At 33.6% G+C, this 27529-nt stretch overlaps 1 protein-coding gene across 8 annotated transcripts; it reads left to right on the forward strand.

Annotated features, from left to right (window-relative positions):
• The first annotated feature begins 131 nt into the window (after window positions 1-131).
• On the forward strand, window positions 132-17670 carry LOC146948619 (UBQ, helicase-c and DEAD-like helicase domain-containing protein). 8 transcript variants are annotated; one of them, XR_015026916.1, is made up of 27 exons: window positions 132-334; window positions 1071-1727; window positions 1982-2090; window positions 2195-2292; window positions 3109-3264; window positions 3860-3928; window positions 5864-5986; window positions 6064-6213; window positions 6346-6477; window positions 6565-6644; window positions 6751-6845; window positions 6948-7015; window positions 8769-8870; window positions 8975-9048; window positions 11128-11235; window positions 11416-11491; window positions 12877-13013; window positions 13122-13281; window positions 13376-13549; window positions 13669-13785; window positions 13868-14023; window positions 14703-14867; window positions 14969-15038; window positions 16295-16418; window positions 16994-17089; window positions 17232-17294; window positions 17401-17670. XR_015026916.1 is itself a non-coding variant. In XM_085744824.1 (27 exons), exons 1-27 carry the CDS (start codon window positions 170-172, stop codon window positions 17422-17424), a joined length of 3591 nt encoding a protein of 1196 aa, XP_085600950.1. In that variant the 5' UTR covers window positions 132-169; the 3' UTR covers window positions 17425-17670. The 8 variants fall into 8 exon arrangements, 2 of the variants coding, with proteins under 2 accessions (XP_085600950.1, XP_085600951.1); XR_015026917.1 differs by having other exon boundaries at window positions 14973-15081; XR_015026919.1 differs by having other exon boundaries at window positions 13868-14015; window positions 14969-15081.
• Window positions 17671-27529: the final 9859 nt, after the last annotated feature.

The raw sequence follows: 27529 nt of genomic DNA on the forward strand, positions 1-27529 counted from the left end.
TTTTTTACTTTTAGTTCCTTAACTAGTGGCCCGAGGCGCCGGTTAACAAGACATTTTTTTTTTTTTAATAGTCTGCGAGTAATATTTTTTTGAACCGAAAAGAAAACGAAAAAGCGTTGCAAACATTTCCCACGCACGCAGTTGCAATTGTAGTTGCGAGGGGTGAGCAATGGCAGAAGAGAGCAACGAGAAGGAAATTCAAATCCGAACTCTAACTGGCGAATCCATCACTCTTCACATCACTCCCACTTCCACCGTTCAACGCCTCAAACTTCTCCTCAACCACTCCTTCCCTCCCGCCACCAATTCCCCCAATTTCCATCTCTTCTTCAAGGCACTCTCTCTCTCTCTCTCTCTCTCTCTCTCTCTCTCTTTAATTTTCATTTTTATACTAATCTTCATTGCTCATTCATTGTTATCATTTTTATTTTTTTTTCTTCATTTTCAAAAGTTTGTAACTCATAAATTAGTGTAGCAAACAGTTATTTTGGTCCTGAATGCGTGATACACTGTCAGTATAGTTCCCAGATGTATCGAAATTGCAAACACATTCATAATACGGAATCATTTATTATTAGTAATTTTATGTATTAAATTAACTACCTAGAAACAAATTCGAGTATAGAAGTGACTTATAAAATGTGTTTGCAATTTTGTTACCTTCGGGGACTATAGTGACAATGTCTCACATGTTCAGGGACCAAAATGATTGATTCAATAGTTTCTAATTCGTAAAGTATTGTAGAAACAATAGCAAACAATTATCTTGATACTTGAGTGATACACCGTCAGTCACACTGTAGTTCCTAAACGTATCGAAATTGCAAGCACACTCCTAGGGACATGTTTGACGACTAGATTGAGTACCATAAAGCAAATTTGAGTACCAAAATGATGAATAAAAGAGACACTTTTGGTTGTGTTTGCAATTTGATTACATTCAGGTACTATAGTGAGAGTGTCTCACACATTTAGAGACCAAAATGATTGTTTACCCTAAACACAATATCATTTTAGTTTAACTTTGAATGCTGTAATGATGCGTGATCATCATGCATTTTTGGTTTCAGGGAAATAAATTGCAATTGCATGATCAAATTGGTTCTTATCACATTGAAGGCGGAGACTTTGTTGTTTTTATTCCATTTGTAAAGAAGGAACCAACTCGAAAAGAGAAACCGGATTCGGTTTTCTCTTCTCCAAATGTTGCTTGCAATGCTTCAACCTCTAGTTTCGCGGATACAACGTGGTCAAATATTATGGAAGATTTGTCAGAATTACGCGAAACCACTGAAGAAATTGATGTTAATAAAGAGAAAACTGTGGAGGTTGAAATGAAAAGGGGTTTAGGTTCTGAGAAGGAGATAAATCTTCCTTATCATATGATATTGAATACATTGGATCATACTAGTGGGAGTGCTGAGGTTTTTCCGAAGGTTTTGGAATCAGTGAATTGTTTATCTGATTTGCCTCTTGGATACTGCAAATTGTTGAAGAGAGCATGTTTGAAGGGAAATGATGGTGACGGTGTTACTTGCTTGTGTCCGCCTTGGTTGAAGATGGTTCTGAAGTCGTTTGCTTTCATAAATATTTTTTCCGCGTTTCTTCATTTGCAAAGTAGGAAGGTAACAACGAGTCTACTGGATGAAGCACTTGACCAGCTGGCGAAGTTTGGTGTTAAACTTGGCGTCCATGACATGAAGCGTCTTTCCCTTCTTTGTCCTCATGTAAATTGGTTGATTTTTCTTACTGTTTCATTTATTTAATTTTTTTGGTTTATGAATGTTTATTTCTTTCATTTAAGAGATCATATTTTGAATTTTATCCATGCTCACATTATGATTCATGTTGAGATGTGTGGTATGTCTAATGTAGTATAAACTATAGGCAAGGCCTTATAAGTAATAACACTTGTTCTATGAAATAACATTTTCGTAGGCTTGCATTATGTGCTCTAATTTATGGATTGAATCCTTTGCAGCTTGTATGTTTTGTAGATGACATAGAGAAGGCAAGTTTTGGTGATGTCATTGTCGTAGTAAATAATTCAACTACCAATGACGATCAAATTGAAGATAATCCTAAAAGAGGTGCATCTAAAATGTGTACTGTTGTTTTGCAAAGTTCAGTGATATTCTTTTCCATGAGGATGATTTTTTTCTTTCTATTTTGCTTGACATGTCCTATTTAACAGCCCGCAAGTCGCTGTATATTTCAAAGATTGTCAGTACATTGGAGAGAAGGGACAATTCTTTCCGAAAATATCTGGGGTTGGCTTTTGAGCAGCTTCAGGTACTTTTTTTTTTTATCATTAGCCAGCATGAATGATCCACCTTAGACTTATTTATACTGACTGTAAGTTTGCATGTGAACTTATTTTACTAACTTAATATAATAACTCTTAACAATTATAAATTTATAACTCTCACTAGCAAATAATTGGCTTCGCATTCTGTTTTTTTTTTTTTTTTTTTTTGTTGAAAACTCGGTATCCGGCCTAAGGACCGACTGATCTGTGGGGTCCAATCCCACTTTCAACTTGCTGGGGAAAGCCAGAGCATAACTCTGTATGGACTAACCCACTGAAATTGGCACCGGAAGGAATCGAAGCTGAGACCTTGCGAGAAACACACTCCAAGGACCCAAGTCAACACATATAATTGGGCATTAGAATTGCATCTGTATGGTAGTTGATTTTTAGAACTCTGGTATTGAGTGACATACAACATTCTTTCTGGAGGAACTGATGCTGTAGGATAAGTTGATGTGGCTTGTTCAATAGGGATGTGTCCTTGTGTTTAAAACCACTTGGATCTGAAATTGTGGTATGATATGACAGCTTAAAGATGCCAAGTACATGTCCAAAGGACTTGGATTATAAGCATTCACTAAACTTAGATGGATTTTTGAAGGCTTGAAAAAACTTATGTGCAAAGCTCATTATAGAGTCACATGCTAGTTATGTGACTGTGACCAGTTTATATAAAGAACAGTGTGTTAAATTCAAATATAGCAAACTAAAATAAAAACATAAAATCAAATAAACTTCCCATGTCGTTAATATTTGTGATGTTCAATAATGTGCATTGTCATCAATCTCATTTGCAGTTTGAAATTGGAGATGAGATGAACGTGAGAATTTCGTTCGAAACACTGCTTGCAGCAGTGAAGGACCTTGATTTTACCAGAAAAGAAAGCAAATCTAAACGTGTAAAGAGAAGCTCAACTTCCTCAGGATCTAAGATGGACCGCATTGGGTGTCATGTGTGTATTTATCTTGTGACATATTCATTTTAAATTTTATAGCTCAATGCATATAATCAAATTACGAAAACTTTTCATATATTAGATCATAAAGATAAACAGCATTTGAGGAAATTAAAATGTTGGTATTTAGACTAAAGCAATTTTTCCTAATTCAAAGGTTTGGCTGCATTTGTTTTTGTCAATTTGCATTCAATGCCATGATAGTGCATCTTTTTCCTTTTTCTTTATTGGTCAACTGGTTATATAGCATGATAATCACCAAGCCAAAATAAAATAATATGGCTGGGGAAAATTCAAAATTCAAATCTCTCAAGTTCATACATGTGTTTTATATAATAGTGAAATTTCTGACAGATATCTGGTTGATTTTTAAAGATATGGGTGGGAGAAATTGTTGCATGTCAAAATAGATTGCTGGGAAACTAGTATATGTATTATGACAAAAATAAATCAACCATACTTTATAGCTTCTTTTTGTTGTGTTTCTTAAACTGTACTTACTTTTCTGTTGCAACCCATAGATGTTTAAATTATACGCTGTTAGAATATAATGAACAGTGTTAGCTCATATCACTCATTCTTGGCTTGACAGGACACAGAGTCATTAACGGCTGTCGACATGGTTGAACATCTTAAGAAAGGAATTGGATCTGAAGGACAGGTTTTTCTTTTTTACCGTAATCAATGTTTCTTGCTTTTGAAAGTATAACACATGAAATCCTTAATTTCTCTTGATTTCTGGATCTGGTGCCAATAGTCTACTGTAAAATACACAACCAATAATGTTTGTGTTTGAAAATGAATAGGAGAAAAAATTTGAGTTAATCTGCATGTCTCAATTACACACTGGAGAATAATATATATAGTCAAGTGCAGAGATCATAATTTCCCAGTTTTTTGTAAATGCATAATTATCCTATTTTAATATATATAGTCAAGTACGGAGGTTATAATTTCCTAGTGTTTTGCAAATACATAATTATCCTATTCACATAAATTTGAATACGCTTCCTCAAAATGGACTTTATAAATTATATACACCAACCTTGTTAAACATATAACCAATCCAAGGACCTCTCTATGAGTCAGTGAGGACATCTTCTGGTTGGTTATTTGAATTTACAAAGTTTTTCATTATGTCTCCCTCCCGCTATATCTTCTCCTTAATAAAATGGTGATCTATCTCTGTATGTTCTCTCATGGAAGTTGGGTTCATCGGGTGAGCGCACAGATTATAGTTTCTCACGGGGCTTTAGATACCATATTGAGAAAGCGAAAACAAGAAAACATTTGATTGAATCTGTTAATCTCAATTAGACATCAGAGAGTGATATATATATATATATATATATATATATATATATATATATATATATATATATATATGGGTGGGGATATTTTGACTCCAAGAGTAAGTTTGTTTACTTACTCCAAATCTTAGCCTTTAATACTATTATCAATTGATGGCTTAGATTGATTAATAATAAGTGATAGTGTAGACTTTAGTTTTCTTCTCTATTGGAGTTAAAACTCATCACCTCAAGATGGCAACAAAATTAATGACTTTTAATGGTCTGTTTTTTTAATTCTTCTTCCTTAATTTTTTTTTTTTTTGTACATATAAGGAAAAAAATTGGTAAAGATTGCGAACTGAAAAGTTGGAGTTTGTGCACGCGTATTATATTTTGCGGTATCAAGTTTAATCTATTATCTAATTCTCTCACTTAGAGCAAATAAATGGGATGAAGCTAAAAAAATTCCTCAAACCATAACAAGTATAAGAGTTTGAATAGTTTATTATGTCAAAGTTTGAACTGGTAATGGAAAAATTTACGATGATTGCTTTTCTACCATGCCTTGTTTCAAAAAATGGTTATCTTTGCTTGTCCTTGTTTGTTACTCAGAAATTCTTTTAACATCTTCTACATTTTTGCCATGATAGGGTTTTTATGTTTTGCTGATAAGCTTTTACCATTTTTTTTCCTTATCTGTACAAAAAAGAAAATTAAGGGAGAAGAAGAGAAAAAACAATCCATTAAAAGTCATTAATTTTGTTGCCATCTTGATGTGATAGTGTTAACTCTAATAGAGAAGAAAAGTAAAGTCTACAATATCACTTATTATTAATCAATCTAAGCCATCAATTGATAATAGGATTAAAGGCTAAGATTTGGAGTAAGTAAATAAACTTACTCTTGAAGTCAAAATATCCCCACCTTATATATATATATATATATATATATATATATATATATATATATATATATATAGTCATGATTACAAGGACTCTAACCCACTTGGGTTGGCCTAGTGGTATTGGCTTGGGATTTGAGTGTGTGCTCCTCAAGGTCTCAGGTTCGATTCTCTCTGGTGTCAATTTGAGTGGGCTAATTAGCTTCTTCAAAAAAACAAAAGGACTCTAATTTCTCCAATTGCATGGTTATCCTACATATAACTCCAATTGCATGGTTATCCTACATATAACAATTCTAACTGTTTAAAGTCCAACTTGATTTTCTTTTTATCACTAAGTAAGATGTATCAAGGCATGACATACTTAGCTTAGTGCTAAATTATGAATGTGTGGTTAATGCAGATTGTGCATATTGAAGACATATGTGCCAGAAAAGCCATTTACAGTGACATCCCAGCTGAACTATCAGAGAAAACGAGATCTGCACTAAAGTATATTGGAGTTTCCAAATTGTATAGTCACCAGGTATGAAATAAATATGTACAAATGTGCCTTTGTAGATAATAGTTTCTAAAATATTGTCTGCTGCATGGTTTACATAGGCAGAGTCTATACAAGCCTCCCTTCTCGGGAAGGATGTTGTTGTGGCTACAATGACATCTAGTGGAAAGTCTCTTTGCTACAACCTGCCCGTTTTAGAAGAGTTGTTTAAGAACTCATCGTCATGTGCTTTGTACATATTTCCTACAAAGGTCTGTAGTCTGTTATTTAATTTCTCATTCTGAATTCTAAGTGCTTAGAGATAGTCATACACTCCCTCTTCCTTACTTTTTGTCGCCTAGAGGTTGTTGTAATTAGATAACTGAATTATTTCAAGCTGGCAGGCGTTAGCTCAAGATCAACTAAGATCTTTGTTACACATGACGAAAGAATTTGATGTTGACTTAAATATCGGTATATATGATGGTGACACTTCTCATAGTGAAAGGGCGCGGCTGCGTGATAATTCTAGACTGGTAATCTTAAAAGCAGTAACTGATTTCTTCTTTAGACTAGACAGATTATGGTGAAAAATGCTTCATTTTATATTATTTATATTGCAGTTAATCACAAATCCAGATATGTTACACATAACAATCTTGCCCCACCATCGGCTATTTCGCCGGATTTTATCAAATCTAAGGTATTTTATATGGAACATTCAATCATATTATCAAAACCATATTAGTTTGGTTTTTATATGGAATATTGCTTAATGGGGAGTGGTTTACTCACTCTTAACCAATCAGGTTTCTGGTAATTGATGAAACTCATACCTACAAGGGAGCATTTGGAAGTCATACTGCTCTTATATTAAGGAGGCTTAGGCGACTCTGCTCACATGGTTTGTGGAGCTTCAGAAAATATCTTCATACTTACTGTTTTATAGTTCTATTTAACTTTTAAATTGAAATGTGAATGCAATTTGTCTCCATTCCATTTGCAGTATATGGAGCTGTTCCTTCTTTTTTGTTCTCTACTGCAACTTCTGCGAATCCTCATGAGCATTCTATGGTAAATATTTCTCTGAAATAATAACTTTTTTATACCGTAAGTATTATACGGATAGACACTGGTATCTATGTTGAAAAATTTATAAGAAAACGACAATTTTATTGTAACAATATCTGCACTGCTGTCTCAGAACGGAAGATGATTTCTTTTAAAATAAAATACCTTAGGAAATAACATAGAAATCAAGGAAAGCGGTAGTATGTGGTTGCAAGGCAATTCGTATCCAAGAAATTCATGAGTGTCGGTCTACAATAAATACATTGAATGCTTATTTAGTAAGCACTAGCCTAGGAAGTTGTATATTCTAGGAGTAATAACAATCAATCTAGGAAGTTGTGCAATTAAAGAAATATCTAAAGTTTTTAATTTTAACAATATGAATCACATGGTCTATAGTATTTCTGGTCTCCACCTTCCATGATATGCAATGCTACAAATTCTGCAAGTTTAATTCACACTATCTGGGTCATCTAAGTTTAAATAAGTTGAAGAAAATAGTTCCTTGTCTCTTTCATTGGAAGTCCTTGAAATGTGAGTCACGTCAGTTAGGCAAACATGTTCATTCTATCATTCCAAATCAAGGTCACATCGGCCTGATTCTCCCTTTAATCTTGTTCATTACAATGTCTGGAGTCCAACTCGGGAAGGGGTTGAAAGATTGTAACTCGTGGGTACTAATTTAACCCACTATCCTCTCAAGCCACCAATACAACACCTAACCTTTCAGAGCCTTACACTATATTGTTTGAATTATTACTCAACTGTGTTAAGCCACCAACAAGCATCGTCCCTAGTAAAATCGAGACCCCCAACTCTCTTCCTCCTCATCACATATTGGAGGGTTATTCCCCCTAGAAGGACCCCTTCCATGTCTGGTTGGTGGCACACATGTTATGAAATGTGAGTTAGTCTTGAATGAAACGATGGAATTGCTTGAGAGATTAAACCCCCAGCTTCATGTATTTATGTTCAAAAGCTGACAATCAAGATCCCTTAATTGTAGGGATAATAAAGATGTAAACAAAATATCTATATAATAGGAAACTAAATCAAGACAACATCTCAACAGCTAGAAATGTGACTTGAAACCAGTTAGCTCCCTTGGTCCTCCCTTCGTCTCCTATTCCCACTCTACTTGTCTCACATATGTTTCTAACATCTTTCAGCTGCATTTGACTTTTGTTTCTGCATCAACCAAATTCTTCTCCTATGTATCCACTCTTGATTACATTGCAGCTCTCGTAGTGTCCATCCATAGCCTCTTTAATCGGTATATTCGATACCAAATAATAGGTACCAGATAAATAGCAATAAATGAAATAAAAATTTATTATGTTAATGCTTGATTCTAGACCTGTATCAAGGTGATAATAGGATGTGAATATGGAAAAGGACAGAAGAAATAGAATGCGGAGAAAAAAAACAATCCCAAGCTGTTACAGAGTGTGCCTAGTCTCTTGCAAATGTTCTAGGTGATTCCCACCCTGTTTTGCACTACCCCCACTATCAGGTCATATAACCGAAGACAGTAGAGTCCTCCCACTCTTCCCATCCTTGCCAACTCAGCAATTAGTTACATAGGCGGTGATATTGCCTTCTCTCTTTCCTTGCTATGATTCCCTATACTCCCTCTTTGACTTCTCACATTACATACATAGTTGCTTATGTTGTCTTGTCTGTTATTATAAGTTTGTTTGGTAATCTTCTCAAAACTGCTATACTGCTGCACTAACCGTGAATTTCTATGTCTAAGGAACTTGCAAATTTATCCACAGTGGAGTTATTTCAGAAAGACGGAAGTCCATCTGCAAGAAAACTCTTCATCCTTTGGAATCCTGTTTTGCGCCCAAAAGCTGTGAGTTGAACCTCTGTTACTTTAGTTTAGCGATGTAGCTCCGGTAGTGCTAACTGAAGATATATTTTAACAAACCAAATGCCATTGCTACTCGACTGCTGCAGACATTCAATAAAGCTCGCTTGGCTATGGATAACAATGAATTGGCAGATGAAAGTGCCAATTTTGTTCGTTCAAGGTGATAATCCCCCATGTATGACAAGAAATTTTGATGCATGCAAACTTATTTTGGCCTGCTTTTTTTTATCAATGAAAACTCAGTTCCAGCTTGAGTTAAGTGCGTTATCGACCAATTTTTCTTAAAGCTTAAACTAATATAGCCTAAAGAATTATTTATAACTTTAATATTCCAAGTCAAATTAGTTCAGTCTTAAGGTTCAAAGTATAGTCACTGCGCATGCTACCTTGACCTTGGACTGATACAACTACAGAACAACCAAGCTTGTTCCTACAAGGTGGTGTCGGCTATATGGATCAATCAACACCATAATGTCCTGTCATGTATTTGTTTCAAAGATAGACTATTTACCTGTACATTGCTCTTAATGACCTTGGGCTGTTAATGGAGACGAGAATTTAACATTTGGAACCTGGTCTTAAACTCTACTACCATGTTGTGGAAAAAGGTTTCTAAAAGCTTAAGTTGTTATGTGGAAGCTTAAGAATAGTTTTATATCTAGTTTTTGAGGATACTCTCTAATTCCCAAGTAGTTGTTGGGGTTTGTTTGGTTCAAACATGAGTATGGGAGATATTTTAATGAACGGGGGATAAAGATAATCTACATTTTAAACCCATATAATGCTTAATGTGACATTTCATGCAAGGTTATTTTAGTCAATGCATATCTAAGTTCATAAAAACATATTCTCTTCCGTCCAAGTGCCCCTAATACTGGAGAGGAGCTAAAATTGACTCATGATGAATTTTCCTCCATTGCCCTCCCTTCATATGCCCTCCAAAACATTGATCGCAACAACTAAAGTTTGAAATAATCCCTCCCCGTCCCTCCATTTTCCCCCAGCCAAATAGACACATTCAATGGACTTGAGAAACAGAACACGTTAGTTGTCAATTGGAGCCCCATTGACTAGACATTTTATAGGTTGGTTTCTTGCCTCTGTAACACAAGTATTTAAAATTAAACGGTGCTTTGCCATTTGGGTTTTAGGGTTAATTCAACCTTATATGCTAGCTGAAGATGTGATGATTGTGTAAGGCATATAAAGATTATTTTTGCCATATCTATTGTTGATGTGGTGTCTCAGCATACCCCCTCACACTTAGGAGTGGACATCATCTGGAGCATGGACAAATGGTGGTGACCACCAACAGTGTCTCATGCCGAGGACTGGACGTGTACAGTGTGATGAAATAAAGTGTGATTGCATCTAACTATTCGTTACAATCACGTTAGTCATCCCACCGCCGATCGCTCTTAGAGAAGCTCTGGCCAAGCACTCAGTCAATTCATTGTTAGATTGTCAAGCAGTGCCTTTGTTTTATTGACAATCCATCAAAATTTTCAGAGACTCAGTCAAAAAATTACATGTTATGGTTTTCGGAACTTGTTTTCTAATCACTTGACCGAGATAGCTGAAGACATTACAAGATAGTGGAAGAGGACTAACTATCAGTTGGTTCCTCTCCCACGGAAGTCCATGGACCCAACGTTATTGGTTCACTTTTGTTCTTTTAAGACATGTTATGGCCTGTTATAGAAGGCTTGAAGTGCTGCACAAATGATGTTTAACATCTGTATTATGACGTACGCAATGTGGTGATGATTGGTGACACTTTAATTGATGGAATGGAACATTACCTAACATAGTCCACCATTGAAGTTAATGTGATGATCTTTCAAAGATGCTAAACAAGCTTGATAACTCTATGATGTCCGTTTTTCGTGATCACACAAAGTAATGGAGTTCATTCCCAGTCTAGTTTTCAAATCTCAATAATCTCAGATAGGACATTGACATGGGTAGTTTTTCTCCCCTTCTAATTGTTTTATCTTTAATGTTATTGGACCGAGTCTCGTTTGGATTTTCATCGTCAAATTTAGAGTTGTTAACTATGAGAATGAAGTATATTTTATAGTGACCGCCAGATTAAATATATTCATACCACCAACTTAACATACTGTGTAAAATTGAAATTGTTGATACTGAATAGGTTTAAATTTGCACACATTTCCTAAGTATGTAGTAATCTTGCATATCTGAAGTTTTAATGCATTGTGCCCTGTTTCATGTGCAGCCCAATCGTGGATGTTTCACGCCTTCTTGCAGAAATGGTTCAGCATGGTCTTCGCTGCATTGCATTTTGTAAATCAAGGAAACTTTGCGAGCTTGTTTTATCCTATACGTATGTAAAATCAATTCCATCTACTTGTGTAGTTTGCTAGAATTGATGTTGGGATATAGTTATTTTTTTCCCCCCAAATTCTACTTGTTATCTGATATCCATTAGAATTTAAGTTAATGTCTACTTAGTTGTTAAGAAAGGAAGGTTTTCTTGCAACTGAAATGATTTGAAATGACACAGACGTGAAATTCTTCATGAGACGGCCCCTCATCTACTGGATTCCGTATGTGCATATCGTGGTGGCTACATTGCAGAGGTCAATTTTACTTCACTCTGTCTTTTCTGGTTACAAAACTCTGCATTAATATATGTTTGTGCAATTGCATGCTTCTGTGTATGCATACAATCTGTCCGCATGTCATGTTCATGTAATTGGTACTCATAACTGCAGAGGTAATATATTATTTATCCTAGGAACAGGTTCTAATATGCTCTGATTTCATCACTAATGAAGTCCTTATGTTGTTGTTTTTTTGGTTTTCGCCTTCTTTTTATCATTGGAAATATTTATAGTATTCCATTTCATAAAGAGTATACCCTCAACTTGATCCTCCAATGATTAGGGTGTCATTATATTAGTCCTCTTAACAGTTTTTGTGCCCAATAGTCACTAAAAAATTTAAAAGTTTCTATATTAGTCCTCCAAAGAAATTTTCATGAAATATCTGGGGATTGGATGGGCCTAATATTCTGATTCATAAGTTAATGCCTTAATGATGCTTTTTCTAGATGATATTGTCCTAGTTCATGAATTGAGTTAAAGGGAGAATTCTTAGCTTCAGTTGTTCCGAGATGTTTTGGAATCAGAGGGTTTTTGATTAAATAGGAGCAAAGGGAAAATTGCTAAACCAACACTTCTCTATAGTAATGAATGACCGACAACGGATCACCAACTTGAGAAGAAAAAAAATTTGGTGGAGATTTTATTGATTAAGTCAACATATAGGAACATACACGATTAGGAACAAATAGTATTGTAAGAAAGTTGGAATTTAACCCTATGAGGAGGTGATGACAAAAGAATTCCTATGGTGGTTTTGTAAGTTGAACATATTTTGCCACAACATAATATCTACAAAGATAGTATCATCACATAATGTTTCAAACTAAACATCTCTACAGTTTAAAACGCAGTGAGGGGGACACAGGTGGTTATTGAGTATTTTGAGGAAAAGGTTTGGACAACTTTAGCAGCTTGAGGGAGGAGTCATCTCCTATTTTATTCTCTAGTTTTCTGCATCTCTATCTTTCATACCCAGTTTTACAGCGGAACAGTTGTTTGTTTTTAAGAAGGAAAGCTCCATTACTTCGTAGTTTTAATACCGATACATCTGGTGCCTATCAATTTATTTCTTGAGCATATAATTTTTTTTAAAAAAAAAAAAAAAACTTTTATTGCAAAACTTGGCATTGTTTATCAGATTCCATGTTTACCATTACTTTAATGTATCTTTTAATGTTATGGTTATGAATCTTGAAAGCAATAAAATATCCCCCATTCAAGTTTGATTCATGATTCAAACATTTCTCATTTTAATCCAATAGTAGTGCAGTGCTCATTCGTTTGTTTAGATACACGGGGTGTTCAGTTATGGTGATTAAATGGTATGAGACTCAATTCTGGCGTTTTCAAATTGGCAGGAAAGAAGAAAAATAGAGAGTGCATTTTTTGGTGGTAAAATTTGTGGTGTTGCTGCAACTAATGCTCTTGAGTTGGGCATTGATGTTGGAGAAATTGACGTCACTCTGCATCTAGGATTTCCTGGTAGTATTGCAAGGTATTCACCCTTATTCTTTGTTATCCTTACTTGTACTTTTTAATAGCTTCTTGTGTGCAAGATTGTCGGATTTCCGTTTTATTTTCCAATTAATATTTTTTATTTTAGCTTGTGGCAACAAGCTGGTAGGGGTGGGAGGAGAGATAGACCATCTCTTGCTATATATGTTGCCTTTGGTGGACCACTTGATCAATACTTCATGAAAAATCCTAGGAAACTTTTTGATAGTTCAATTGAATGCTGTCATATTGATTCCCAAAACAAACAGGTTCATAATTTTAAGAAAGTCTTTTCAGTATTATTTATTGAGTTTTTCTCAAATGGAACGGTTTGTTGTGCTAATTATGTCAGGCTCTCTCCAGGTTCTTGAACAGCATTTGGTCTGTGCAGCTCATGAACACCCTCTGAGTGTGCAGTATGATGAGCAGTATTTTGGTGCTTGCTTAGAGAGTGTTTTGAATTCTCTAAAAGATAGAGGATACTTATGTTCTGATCTGTCCGATTCTTCTAGAATTTGGAACTACATTGGTCCTCAGGTATACGAGATTCTTAAACAAATTAGGTTTACTGTCTTTCTGGTTTAGTTTACTTTATTATCAATCTCTTTGAAATATTTGGATATTTTACGATAAAATTGTTTTCTTGTTTTTTCCAGAAATTACCTTCACAAGCAGTCAATATCCGAGCAATAGAAACTGTTAGGTACAGCGTCATAGATCAGAAAAAAGAACAAGTCCTAGAAGAGATAGAGGAAAGCAAGGCTTTCTTTCAGGTATTGACTTCTACCTATGTGGACAAAGAGCTTTGCTACCTTTCAAAGTTCATAGAGTTTATTTATGCTGTACTCGATTCAGGTATACGATGGTGCAGTGTACCTGCGTCAGGGGAAAACCTATCTGGTTGAAAAATTAGATCTATCTAGCAAAACTGCATTCTGCAAAGAGGCTGATCTGAAGTATTATACGAAAACTCGAGATTACACTGACATCCACGTCATTGGGGGTAATATTGTATGTGATCTTCAATTCTGTAGAGATCCTTTGCATTATATTTTTAACCTATTTCTCTCGAAAAAAGTGGCAACCAATTGTAATTTGATTTGTTCTTTCATGAAATAGGGGATTAAAGAATGTAAGAAATGCTGTTTGATTATTAAAACACAACTTCATTTGTTGTATATCTCCAAATTTTAACTCTTCAAAGTGTCGTGCAAATAATCTCACAACTAGTAATGCTAACAACACACTCTGACAAGTTTCAACTCACACTTCATTAACAAATGAAATTCATGTGGATCCGCTAACAAATTTCAACCCTTGAAGTTATGCTCTCCAATTAATCTCATAAAATGCTAGTAAGGCACTAACAAATGATCAGGAATTTAATCCCTGGACCTTATTCAAGTTATTATTCTAGCATCCATGCCTGACTTATTCTAATTAGGAAAAATATACTTCTAAAATCATTATCTGTCACAAAAACTGCTAAAAAGTAGAATCAATGAAAATTAAGCCAATTAAGGCTCGGTCATTTAACTGGAATCTATAAAATCTTCAGGTATATCATCCGTAAATCTAGTGAAAAGTCTCTTTATGCATCAAATTTATAACATATACTTCCACCTTATATCTGATGGATAATGCTTGTGATGTTAAGGTGTTTGAAAACCTATGTCCCTCCTATTTTCAGGCTTATCCAGTAATTGATTCCACCATGTTTCCAAACACAAATGTCCATGCTAATGTATGCCAAGTGACAACTACTTGGTTTGGATTTTATCGTATTTGGAGAGGAAGCAATCAAATCATTGATGCTGTTGATCTAGCACTTCCTCCATATTCATACCAGTCACAGGTAAACTTGGGCACTGTTAGGATTTTATATGGAAGCTTTCTTTTTATTATCCTTATCTGATGTGTTTGTTTAACTTTGTTATGTTCTTTTTCTGTTAAAAGGCAGTCTGGATTCCTGTGCCACAGTCAATAAAAGAAGCAGTTGTAAAAAAAAATTATGATTTTCGTGGAGGTTTGCATGCTGCTTCTCATGCTGTTTTACACGTAGTGCCTTTGTAAGTTTCGTATAAATGTTAGTTATAATGTTTTGGCATCAGAAACATGAGATAGAAAATCCTTATTCCTTCCATCCATGCTCTGTTGATTGTTGGTTTTAATTCGCATTACCTGTTAGGTACATATTTTAAGGCTCCTCTAATTTATTTTTTTACTTTTTTATAGGAATATTTTTAGGCTCCATTAACATTAATAAGTGATATTATTATTATTATTATTATTGTTGGAAATTCCGCTTTTATTGCGGTCCGCCCCTAGTCGCCTAAATTGCCGCCTTTGGTTAGCCTTCATTGCAGCCTCCAACACCTTCATTTTGTTGGCTTTAAGGGGGTGGATTTAGTCTCACATCAGATACATTGTACTCTTGAGAAGAGTTTATAAAGAGGAGGCACTCCTCACCTTACAAGCCGGTTTTGTAAGGATGAGTTAGGACCCAAATTTCAACAATCATCATCATTATTTCCTGGGTCCCCCCTGATTTACACTCTTTTCATCACTTTTTCATGAATTACTCTAATCTCCCCTGTCTTTGATTTTTCACCTGTATGCATGTAAAGCTGTAGGGCAGATTTATAAGTTGACCAAATTTGTTACTAAGGGGATTTAGTGTAATTTCCTAAAGGAGCATGAGTTGGTTGTTATTTAAGAAAAATTCAAGGATGTTGTCATTGTTGTTATTAGCATTGATAGTATATTATTCCAGCCGAAGGCATATATGTATCGTAAAGGTTTCCTCAGAGCCAATGTTTGGGGATGTGTACATAAATCATACACTACTGTTAGCATTATGAGTTTTTATGATATGAATGTAACTTATATACGCATGAAGTTTGGTTGCTCATAAGTTCACCGATTGGTGCCTAGGGAGATGAACTACGTGTGGCAACTGGTTGTCAGTGTGTTTTCTTTTTGGATGCTTCCTGTTTATTGGATTTATGCATGTATTTAGGGGAAGGAGTGCGGCTTTGAATTTTCCTCTTTTTAAGATATCAGTGAACTTAATATATCAAACTTTTTCTCCACACTGGACCTTGTATTGGTCAAATTTAACATGGAAATTAATTTTTTTTATTTGAGCAGTCTCTATTACATGTTGTCTTGCTAAATGGTTTTGCATTTCAACCAGTAGGAAATTAAAACATGTTTCTCTTTCCTGTCGACGAAACTGTTATTCCTGTTCATGTTTATATATTATGATGTCTGTGCTTGCAGACATATAATGTGCAACTTGTCTGATTTGGCTCCCGAGTGTCCAAATCCTCATGACAGCCGATATTATCCTGAAAGAATCTTAATATATGATCAATGTCCTGGAGGGTCTGGAATTTCAGTACAGGTAGATAACATGAGAAGTCTGGGAATCAAATGATATTTTGTTTACTTTTTCTTTAGTTTTCATTAGTACCTATTTAATGTTATTATATAGCACTAAATGAGAATATTACAATGATGTGTAAAGTAGTAAACCATTGTACAAAATGAGAAGTCTCGGGTGTTTTATGTGATAAAAATGTACCGCTCAATATAAAGGAAAAGTTTTAACGCGTAACTGTAAGGCATGATTTTCTGACATAGTGTTGGGCGGTCAAATTTCAACACGTGAATATGCTCAATGTATCAGATATGAGAGTGTTGAGTTAAATGTGTTGAAGTTCTAAATGAGATAGGATATAAATGATTCATCTTTAGATTTCATACATCAAAATGTACGACAACATCAAATAATTCATGTAACAAACTTTTAATTGTGGGTAAAGTCTTGTTATTTGTTGTTGTAATACTTACACTATGCTTGTGTACTTGAGTATCAATGACCTGTTGTAATAGATTCATTTTTTGTTTAACGAATCTTCCCAAGTGCCAATCAATGGCAACATTTTTGTTTAATTTTGTTTTTTGTTTGTTTAATAGGCTCAACCTCATTTCTTAAAGTTCCTGGCAGCTGCTCTGGAAGTGCTCACATGTTGCCGCTGTTCAGCTGAAGTAGGTTGCCCTAATTGTGTTCAGGTATGGATCAAACATTTTCTGATACAATTAATTTTAATCATTTTTCAGTTTAAACTATATGCTATATTAGTAGAATGTTAAGTCATATGTTTATTGTGTTTTTTTTTTTTTTTTTTTAATAAAGTTCATAAATATTTTGTAGAGTTTTGCTTGCCATGAGTATAACGAGGTTTTGCACAAGGATGCGGCCATTATGATCATCAAGGTGGTGGCTTAATTCAATTCAACCTCATGATTTTCAGCATTTCGATTTTCCTTTTGGGAACCGTTGTTCTTACAGGGTATTTTCTTTTTTTGGTGAAATCTTGTAGGGTATTCTAGATGCAGAGAACTAGTACTCAAGGAATGTGCTGGCTATTCTGAAGTCTCTATAGGGAAATGATTTTTTTTTTTTCCTTTTCAAAGTGACTTAAAAAGGTATCTTCTTTTTTATTTTATTTTATTTTATTTAGATTAATAGGAACTAAAAATTAATTTAAAGATATATGATTTTATGATGACATCTGTATTTAAGAGACCCGTTTGTGTACTTCGGCAAAATTGCTTACTTATAAGAAAAGGAAGGGAAGTAAATGGCAAAATTGCACCGTGTTAGCCTTTAAGTTATGCTCCTTTTGCAGTAGTGTCATTTATGCTGTATTTTATGACTGTTCAAACCACAACTTTTGTTACACAACAAAAGATGAACGATATTCAGGTGTCCATTTATTGCATCGCGCACTAGAGATGAATTACTCAATATTTAGGGTTAGTGAACTCGGTATTTCTTAAGTGATAACATTGTTGTGAAAAATTAGATACTTTGTTTCTAAGGTTTTTGGATTTGAGATTTTAAACTTAAAGAAGAAGTTATGGGAGTTACTCCAATATGACATGTTTATACGAGTTATTCCAATATTAAAATGGTACATGTGCTTTTTTTTTAATGAAACTTATTAAAAAGTTTAACCTTGCAAACATAATATAACATTAAAGGTCAATTTAAAAAGAAAAAAAAATTCAAAACTAATCCGGAAAAATGGATAAACTTAAAGATCGTAAACATAATTTTGCCAATGTAAATTCTTTTAGAATTGGAGCAAAATTGTAAAATTAGATAGGAGCTGCATTTTAGTTCCGAAGGTTGCTATTTGGTTCTTTTTTTTTATTCCTTTTATTATCCCTTATTTCTTAATTTTTATTTTGGTCAATCTACCATTGCCCCATTATAACATGTAAGACCTCATATTTTGCATGCAAAGTATTTGGTGGAGATTTGGTTAAATTACAAACACTTGTATGGTAATGCATATTTTGTGGAAATTTGGTTAAATTACCAACACTTGTATGGTAATGCATATTTTGTGGAAATTTGAGTTGAGTTTTCCTGGTCAAACTTAGAGACAGTGAGACAAGGGACATAAATTTCTAATTGGGCAACCTTTTTAACACCCTATATGTGCTTTATTGGTTGTCATTGTTGCGTATAATTTTGGCTCTCAATTGCTTGCCTTTATTATGATTTATTTGAAAAATTTTATTTTGCCATGCAAATTGTTTGAGTACAAGCACAATTTTTTGGGTCGAAAGGGACAGCACATAGTTGATAAACTCTAATTTAGTCCACATTTGACGATATCGAAACTTTGAAATTGAGTTCATTAACTCCAAAGGAAAACTACATTTGTCCGGAAAGGATCCCATTAAGATGAACATGACTAAAGTTAAGAAACTTCACCAAATATTGATTGAGTGGAATCCTAAGAAGCTATAAACTTATACCTTCATTGGTGCATACCACTCTGTTTGGTTGGAGAGAATTAGAGAAGAGAGAGTTAGTGAAGAGAGAAATAGAAGAGAAGTACCACACTTCTCCTGTTTGGATAACAAAGAATTTGTGAAGAGAGAATAAAAACAGGTGGGCCCTACCACCTTTTTACTTCTTCTCAATCATGTGAAGAAACCGGAGAGAAAGTGAAGTGGAGAGAGCAATTTACGGTTATGCCCACCGTAATTTCACATTGGAGGTACTGGGAATCACTTGTACTTATGCTATACAATTTACAAGTGACAACACATACTATCCTTTCATTAAAATAAAAAAAAACATGGGTCGGGTAGCTGCTGAGCAACAACGAGTGTAAACTCAAAAATTGGGTTTGGAAAATATATAATAAGTTTTTTTTGACAAGATATAATAAGTTAAATTCAATTAAATTAACGTTTCTAAGTTTTTTTTAGGAAATAAATTAATTAAGTTTGTTAAATTGAATTAAAATATATTAGTAATTTAATCAATTAAAACAATTTAATTTTATCAAACTAATAAATTAAGTTAATTTATACAAAAACAAATTAATTAATCGTAAATTATATGTGTTTTTTATTTAAGGATATTTTTGTCTTTTCAGAAAACAATAATATCTCTTTCTCTTCTATTTCTCTCTTCTTTCTCTTATACCAAACAACTCATCAAATCTACTCTATTTCTTATCTATTTCTCTCTTCTCATACTCTCTCTCTCACCTATTTCTCTCTTTTAACTTTCTTCTCACAACCAAACACACCCTAAAATTGAGTTGCACATCATGAATAGCCATGTAATCAGCATGTTGACAAAGGAGAAAGGATCCCCTCCATTTCTTTGTTTCCATCACTATAATTTTGTACCAAAATGGAAAAATTTCTAGCATATATTCTTAAAAACCATATAAATGTACCCCGACACATTTACTTTCACCCCTACAAACTATAAAAAATGACAACTTTACCCATGTACCCCCAATTGACAGATATTAAGGCCTCTGTTCTGCTTAGGCATGACAACAAAACCCGTGCCCATGGGTATCCGTCCAAACCAACCCCGATTTGACGGGTTTTCCCCGATTTGTCTGGGTTTGGGTTTTCCCCGATTTCAAAATTCGGGTACGGACGGGTAACGGGATATATGTATCCACCCGAACCCATACCCAAACCCTACCCGAATGTAGAAAGGTCATGTTTGTTTTGTTGTTGAAGGGGTTGATAATGATATTCCATGTTATTTGGTTTGATAATTGTCATGATATAAGAACTTTCATTGATAGTTAAAGGAGCAACCGAATTATTCGATAAGAAAATGTTAAAATGAGCGAATATTGTTGGATAATGCATTACAACATTACCATTGAAGCTTAAAAAAAAACTCTTTTTTTATTAAAAAAAATTGATTCACTGCGGGGACGGGGATATGGGGCGGGAATACCCGAACCCATTGGGGACGGGATGAGATTCAATTTCTCATCACCGCTGGGTATGGGTAGGGTAACGGGTAAGTATATGGGAGTGTAGGGGGATGGGGAAGACAAAATCCGTCCTCACCCTGCCCCATTGCCATGCCTAGTTGTGCTTCTCCAATGTGAGTTTATCCCATTTATGTTCTTTATTAATAGTTTGTTCGGTAAAAGAAATATATTGTATTTTTTTATAACTTATAATTACATCAATTATCAATTTTTTCTCTCAAAAAAAAATCAATTATCAATTTTTTTTTTGAAGGAAACAATTATCAAATTTATTTATTATTCAAAAAAAAATTATCAAATTTATTTAATTAAATATTGCTCCTTAATTTCATATTCAATTTGACTTTATATTTTTGATACAAATAGAGAAAAGTTACCGATGAATAAAAACATTAATGTTATTAATTATGTTTTAATTACTATCGTAAATGTATAGTGGAGTGTGATACTGATTTGAGAGTATCCCAAATATTGGTAATTTAAAGTAGTATCAAAATTACGTAGGATAATCCGGTCAACCGATTATTTTATGAAAGAAATCACGGAAGATTTCACAATTTTCTTCTCTTCATTCTTTATGAGAAAACTTTGCTAGACCCCAAATATATGCTACAAGTAAAATAAAACTTCCCTCAAAAAAAAGTAAAATAAAACTTCAGTGGATCAATCGCAGATTCAGCATCACAAGCGTACATTTTCCTAACCTTCTAGTAAATAACTTCAATAGCTAATTCAAAATATTTGACTATACTAAAATAATTATTAATAGTTTACAATTTTAATAACAATTTTGTCAGCTTCTAGGAACCAACAAAACACGGATCCATGTAATTTCTTAGAAATCGAATAACATCTTAAGATCTTTAAACATTTGCCTAAGCTCTCAAGTATATAAACAACAACAACACTAGCTAACATCACCCATCAACACAAAACAATGGCTTATCAAAACTACTTCACCTTCTTTACACTCTTCTTCTCCTTCTATGTTCTAATCTCTAAATCATTTGCAATCCAAAACACAGTGGTTTTCGACATACGAAACGACTTGCCGAGCAACAACTTGGGAGGTCTAGCAGTTGGTTGCAACAAATCCGATTATACGTGTCATATCAATGTGGGAGATCACTACAACCGAACATTTCAAGTTGGTCAAAGTTGGGAGTGTAATGCTGCATGGTCTAGGTATTTCACTTTTGGTTGGGAGGTGTATCAAGAAAAGAGGGACAAAGATCATTCAACTATTTACTGGTCTGTGAGAGAGGATGGTTTCTATCACAGCTTGGATGCATCTCACTGGAAATTGCTTGCACAATGGTATTCTCAGTGATTACAAAGATTATATATTATATATTGACGCTGAGTTGTTTTCCTAGTAATTTAGTAGTATTTTATTATTTCAGCTTAATTTTCTAGAACTTTCTATTTTGTTTTCAGTTTGTTATTCTTAGCCTATCGGAGTTTGTTATTTCATTATTTAAGTTTGACAGTTGTAGCTTAAGAGGTAACTTTTATTCAATCAATAATATTTTATTCAATCAATAATTTCTGGTGGATACCGCAACCCTATTTTCATAAGTTTGTCACTTGCGAACTTTCTCTTTTCTACCTAGATTTAGCGCTTGCTAGCCTACGCTTCCGTACTCCGTCATATATCATTTCGATTATTGCAAACATTTTTATTCTCCAAATAATGCTATATATATATATATATATATATATATATATATATATATATATGGGAGCCCCTAGTATGCACCTCAAAAACAAGGGTCCATTGGTGGACCTATGTAAATGACCTCCCATTACCGGTTGCCCTCAAACTTGGTTAATAGTTTTCTGTGTGAATACTAAATGGTACCAATCTTATCATATGTTCATTCTATATCCTGGATTTGCGGTTTTCATGTTCAAGCTTCTGTGACTGTTGTTAAACCTCCCCTAAGTTTGCGAGTTTTGGTTGAATCAAGTAGTGGAAATAACCATCGAAGTCTCTTTATACAGATCTACTGGGCTCATCATTTTGTACATAAATTTGCCATGGATGTTGAGATTTTTCTTTATACAGATCTACTGGGCTCATCATTTTGTACATAAATTTGCCATGGATGTTGAGATTTTTGCAACATTTACATCGTATATGCCAGGCCTATTATTTTTTTTTTCCACCATCTCTTGGCTTCATGACAAACAAAAAAAAATTTACTCAACAAAACAGTATTTTGTTATTTTAATTTTAAAGACAGTTGAGAAAAATGAGTTCGGTGGTTAAGTTACTAAATTTCCATTAGAACCACCCTGATAAACTTGAAATTAAATACACACTCAAACACAACCTCGCATATCGAATCGAATTGCAGCCCTTGCATTGGAAATATTCTCTCCTGTTGGATCCACAAGCTTCTCAAGGTGTGCGTATCATTGTGACCATGGCGATTTTGGGTGAGGCTGCAATGAGAGGTGCATAGTTGAAGAACCAACAGTGGAGGCCACTTGATAAAAAAAGTAAAAATTAAAAACTAAATTTGGTAACTGGTTATAGGAAGTCATTTGAAGGGGTCCATTGGTGGACCTTTATTTTTAGGGTCCATATTAGGGGTTCCCTATATATATATATATATATATATATATATATATATATATATATATATATATATATATATATATATATATATATATATTATATGAGATAGGATCAAATGACACCAAGGTGTCAAATTAAATTTGACACCAAATCGTAACCATTAATCCACTTTAATCCGACGTCTCTTATCAAGTCATTAAATGCTCACATGCTTAAACAAATGATCTAAATTTTAATTTTAGAAATAATTTATTCTTTCTTTTCTTGTTAATTACCGTTTTCATTATATTTTGCATCAATAGGTAGATGATTGCCATTTGATCTCTCCCTACTATTTTTTTTTTTTTGAGATTTTATTTTTTACTAATCTTTGTTCGATCATCTTTGTATTGGCTGCTCTTTCATTTGTTGGATGATGTCATTCTTGAGTTCAAGCTGCTAATATTCTTGCATCGGGTGTTCTAGCATTTGTGTTTTGCTTTCGCTTAATAGCATATGTTCTTTTTAATTTTTTGGTGCAATCGTTCAATAATTATCCATGGTGCTCTTTATCAATCAATTTTTTGTTGGGTTCATCTAAGAAAAATAAAAATAAAAAACGTTTCTAATTTTATTTTTGGGTTCATCTAAGAAAAATAAAAATAAAAAACGTTTCTAAAAAAAAAGGACAACAATGAATAGTGTAAAGAAACCATAATAATACCATCAGAGAATTTTTTGTAAATAATTAATTCAAGAGAAGAAAGAAAAATTGTTTCTAAAATTTAAATTTGAATCATTTGATCAAGCATGTGAGCATTTAATGAATTGATGATAGTCGTCGGATTAAAGTTGAATTAATGGTTATGATTTGGTGTCAAATTTAATTTGATACCATGGTGTCATTTGATCCTATCCCTATATATTGTACTAATTCGATTATTGTCATCATGTAATAATATTTTTAGAGACCAGTAAATGATCAATTGGTGTTGGAAACATAATTGCTGATATGACGTTAACAATTGAAGAATTTGATTTTATATTTATTTTAGAGATTGATTTTGTATTATATAGTAGGAAACAAAATCAAAGAGACCATTGTGTTGATGGTAATTAATACTAGGGGTGTTCGCGGTGCGGTTTGATTCGGTTTTGAGCAAAAAAGTCATCCAAACTGCGAGATAAAAAAGCATGCGGTTTGTTTTGGTTCGGTTGATTTTTAAAAAGTCATCCAAACCAAACCAAACCAAACCATTGCGGTTTGGATTGGTTCCGTTTGTGCGGTTTATCCAAGATAAAAAAATATTACATTAACTCTAATATTGCCAACTTGTTACAAAATAAACATAGGACATTTTATTTTGATGTTTATATGATAAAATATTAGGTAAAACTTATATCAAAATAGGTAAAATTAAGAAGAAACATAAGCATGAAACAAAATATTGGGAAGTAAAGAAAACAAATTCATCACTGGAAATGAATTGAAAGAGATGGAAAGGAATTATAATCGAACCTGATGGTGCAACGATGGAAAAATCGAATCAAAAGATATTATTCTTGAGCTAGTACATGTTTAAGTAATATTCATTATTCTTGCGGTTTGGTTTGGTTTGGTTCGGTTGCTGAGATTGAAACCGCAAACCGAACCGAACCGCGCGGTTCAGTGCAAAAGTCATCCGAATTCATCCGAACCAAGTGCGGTTTTTTGCGGTTTTCGTTTGGATTGGTTTGGTTTGCGGTTTTTCTATTGGGTTGGTTCGGGTTTGAACACCCCTAATTAATACTCTGAAATCACATTCAAACGGCAAGATCGATCGCTTAATTTTAAGTTAAAGAATAAAAATGTAAGAAATATATTCTTTACTAAAGTTTTACTTTTTTTTTAACCAACAGATACTAGTTTAGGTCGGTTAGTATCGCAATGAGTAACAAAGCTCTATCCCTCTATTTGTTTAACACTATTGCAATTCGATAATGTATTTTAACTCATCAGTCATCACCTCTAGTAAAGCTCAAAGAGATCTTTTATCATCTCATTCAAATGCCCTTGAATTCAAAGTTTTACATAGTCATCAAATCATATCTCACCAAATGTATTATTATAAAGATTTTTGAAATTAAAATAACGGTGAAATATTTTTGATACAGAAGTAAAACTATTTTACACGGACAAGTGTGTGCGCACACACACATGCACACCAAGTCATGCGCCATGTGTAACACCCCAATTTTCTATTTGTAATTAATTTCATGAAAATGGATAAGTGAAGTTTTGGTTAATATTATTATTGATGTTTCTTTCGCTTTAGTGTTACTTTGTTGTTGAGAAAATAGAATATTGACGATGACCGAGAAGTAGTATGAGGAATTAAATAAAATGAAGAGATGGATCAACAGTAGAATAATATAGCTGAGAGGTGTAGAATATAAGTTTTAAATAAGTGGGGGAGGGATGGAGTAAAAGAATAGTGGGTTGAGGAGAGAAAGGATCACAACGAGTGACCAGTCTAAATATAAACAGGAAAATATAGAGGTTAGGGTAAAAGCAAGTCTAAATATGTACCGAAGATAATAACCTATGAGAACCTAATGATGTTAAAGATGGCCTGGAAATAGGGAGTGAAATAAAATGATGGGGGGGGGGGGGGGGAGACGTTTAAGATAGACTGCTTAGGTAAATATATGTCCCTGGAATTAGGGATGTGCCTAAAACGGTGAAGCAGTTTAAGTAGTTGAAGGAGAAGTATAAGAGATATAGATGAGTAGTTTACAGCGGTGTGGTAACGACGAGAGTAAGCCCTTGGGATATTTAAAAGGTCTAATGTAATAATTCGATTAAGATGATATAAAATATGAAAGAGATAAAGAAGTGAAAACGACGATGATGAGAGGAGATATGAAGTAGGTGCTTTCCGGGTACATGATGAAGTTAAACATAAACTCCTTAAACCAATAATGAGTTTAGGAATATTAATAAATTGAAGAGTAAACAAGTCAAGATAGTTAAAGAACTCAAGATGAATGTTAGATAAGAACGTATAAAGTGTAAAAATGAATAAATATTATAGAAGTCAAATTCAGATGATCGTAAGCGATGAGAGGGTCGTTAAGACAAAATGCAAGGTAAGGTAAGGAGTTGTATATTAAATAATGAACGACAATAAAAATGATGATAGCGATGTACAAGATGGGAATCGATTAGAAAAGGGAAAGAATGAATAGGAAAGAGGATAAGAGGTAATAATTATAATTTTTGATGATAACAATTGTTTTATCTTGGTTTTCGGGTGTCAAACATTGATTACGTTTGAACCTTTTTAACCTTTGACATCTCATTTTTTCTTGGGAAGGGAAAAAAATAAGCAAAACCCTTGAGAATCGAGGTCCGGGAGTTGTTTTCGCTACGGGAAGGTGTCAGGCACCCATAACGACTATAATATCCTATAGGAACCGTCTTTATTTTCTACGCGCGCGCTTTATTTTTAAATGCTATTTGGAAAATGATATTTACACCTAAGGGTTTACTAAGTGAAGAATTAGAGGGAGAAGAAGATGTTTGAATTTTTATTTTATTTGAATTGAAGGATTTTTGATTCCTTGCCTACGTACCCTTTTAAGGGATCAAATCCACCGTAGTTCTCTTCCAAAAAAAGTTTTTTTGTTTTTGTTGGTTGATTTTAAGTTTGAAAATGGGATTTTGAAGAATAAGAGAGAGGCCTCAAGGGCATAAGATTGGGAAAGAGTGGGGTGGAATCAGTTATTTTGCAAAAGGGTCTAAGTATGATTAAAGTTCATGAAAAATTTGTTTAAGAAAATAAAAGGAAAATCAATGGGATTTTGATCCCAAAATTTATTTAGAAAATGATTTGAGTGATGTTATTCATATTTATTTGGAAAATGATTTTTTTTCTAAGTGTAAATCCTAAGCATTCATCTAAACATTCAATCCTAAACATACATCTAAACATGCATAACCTAAGCATATATCTAAAGATATCTAGGTGATGTGTGTGCATGTGTCGGTGCTTGTGTCGGTGTACATCCTTAGAGTCCATTGTCCTTTACATCATTGGCCTAGATACATTCTATGGTCTTGCAAGAAAAGTAAATGGCATGAAGGTAACATTACAAGTCCCTAATTTTTACATTCTAAGCCTTGGTAAAAATCAAAGTGCAAGAAATTAAAGTGTGGGATGAGGAATGCTTATGGATGAATGGAAACATGAAATGAAATGGTTAGTAGCATGAGGCATAATAGAATAGAAATTATAAGCACAAGGAATACTAAACAAAATAGCAAAAGCTTGACAAAAAAGTAACACAACTTTTAACATAAAGATAGTAAAATATACCTAAAATTTAACCACAAAAGCAAAGCCAATACATGACTCATAATCCCCATATTTCAAATAATTTTCAAAGAATTCATTTCAGTTTTAATGATGAGGATTAGAGAAAAATATCAAACTAAGCAATTATGATACATTTTAGACTTATCTTACATTTATTATTCACAAACAAAATTCACATAACTTGTAAAGCAAGATATCAGAAAAAATCATATCACAATCAGTAACAAAACTACAACTTCAGAGGCATATTCATTAC

The sequence above is a fragment of the Medicago sativa genome, chromosome 2 (genome assembly GCF_051527215.1).
Source record: "Medicago sativa cultivar Bolivia chromosome 2, Bolivia_mono, whole genome shotgun sequence".
NCBI lineage: Eukaryota > Viridiplantae > Streptophyta > Magnoliopsida > Fabales > Fabaceae > Medicago > Medicago sativa.

Excerpts from the sequence above, each read along its gene's own strand:
- LOC146948619 (XM_085744824.1), top strand. The coding sequence starts at position 170 with ATGGCAGAAGAGAGCAACGAGAAGGAAATTCAAATCCGAACTCTAACT. Across the intron at positions 6,214-6,345 it reads TGTACATATTTCCTACAAAG|GCGTTAGCTCAAGATCAACT; the intron begins GTCTGTAGTCTG and ends TCAAGCTGGCAG. Across the intron at positions 6,478-6,564 it reads TGCGTGATAATTCTAGACTG|TTAATCACAAATCCAGATAT; the intron begins GTAATCTTAAAA and ends TTTATATTGCAG.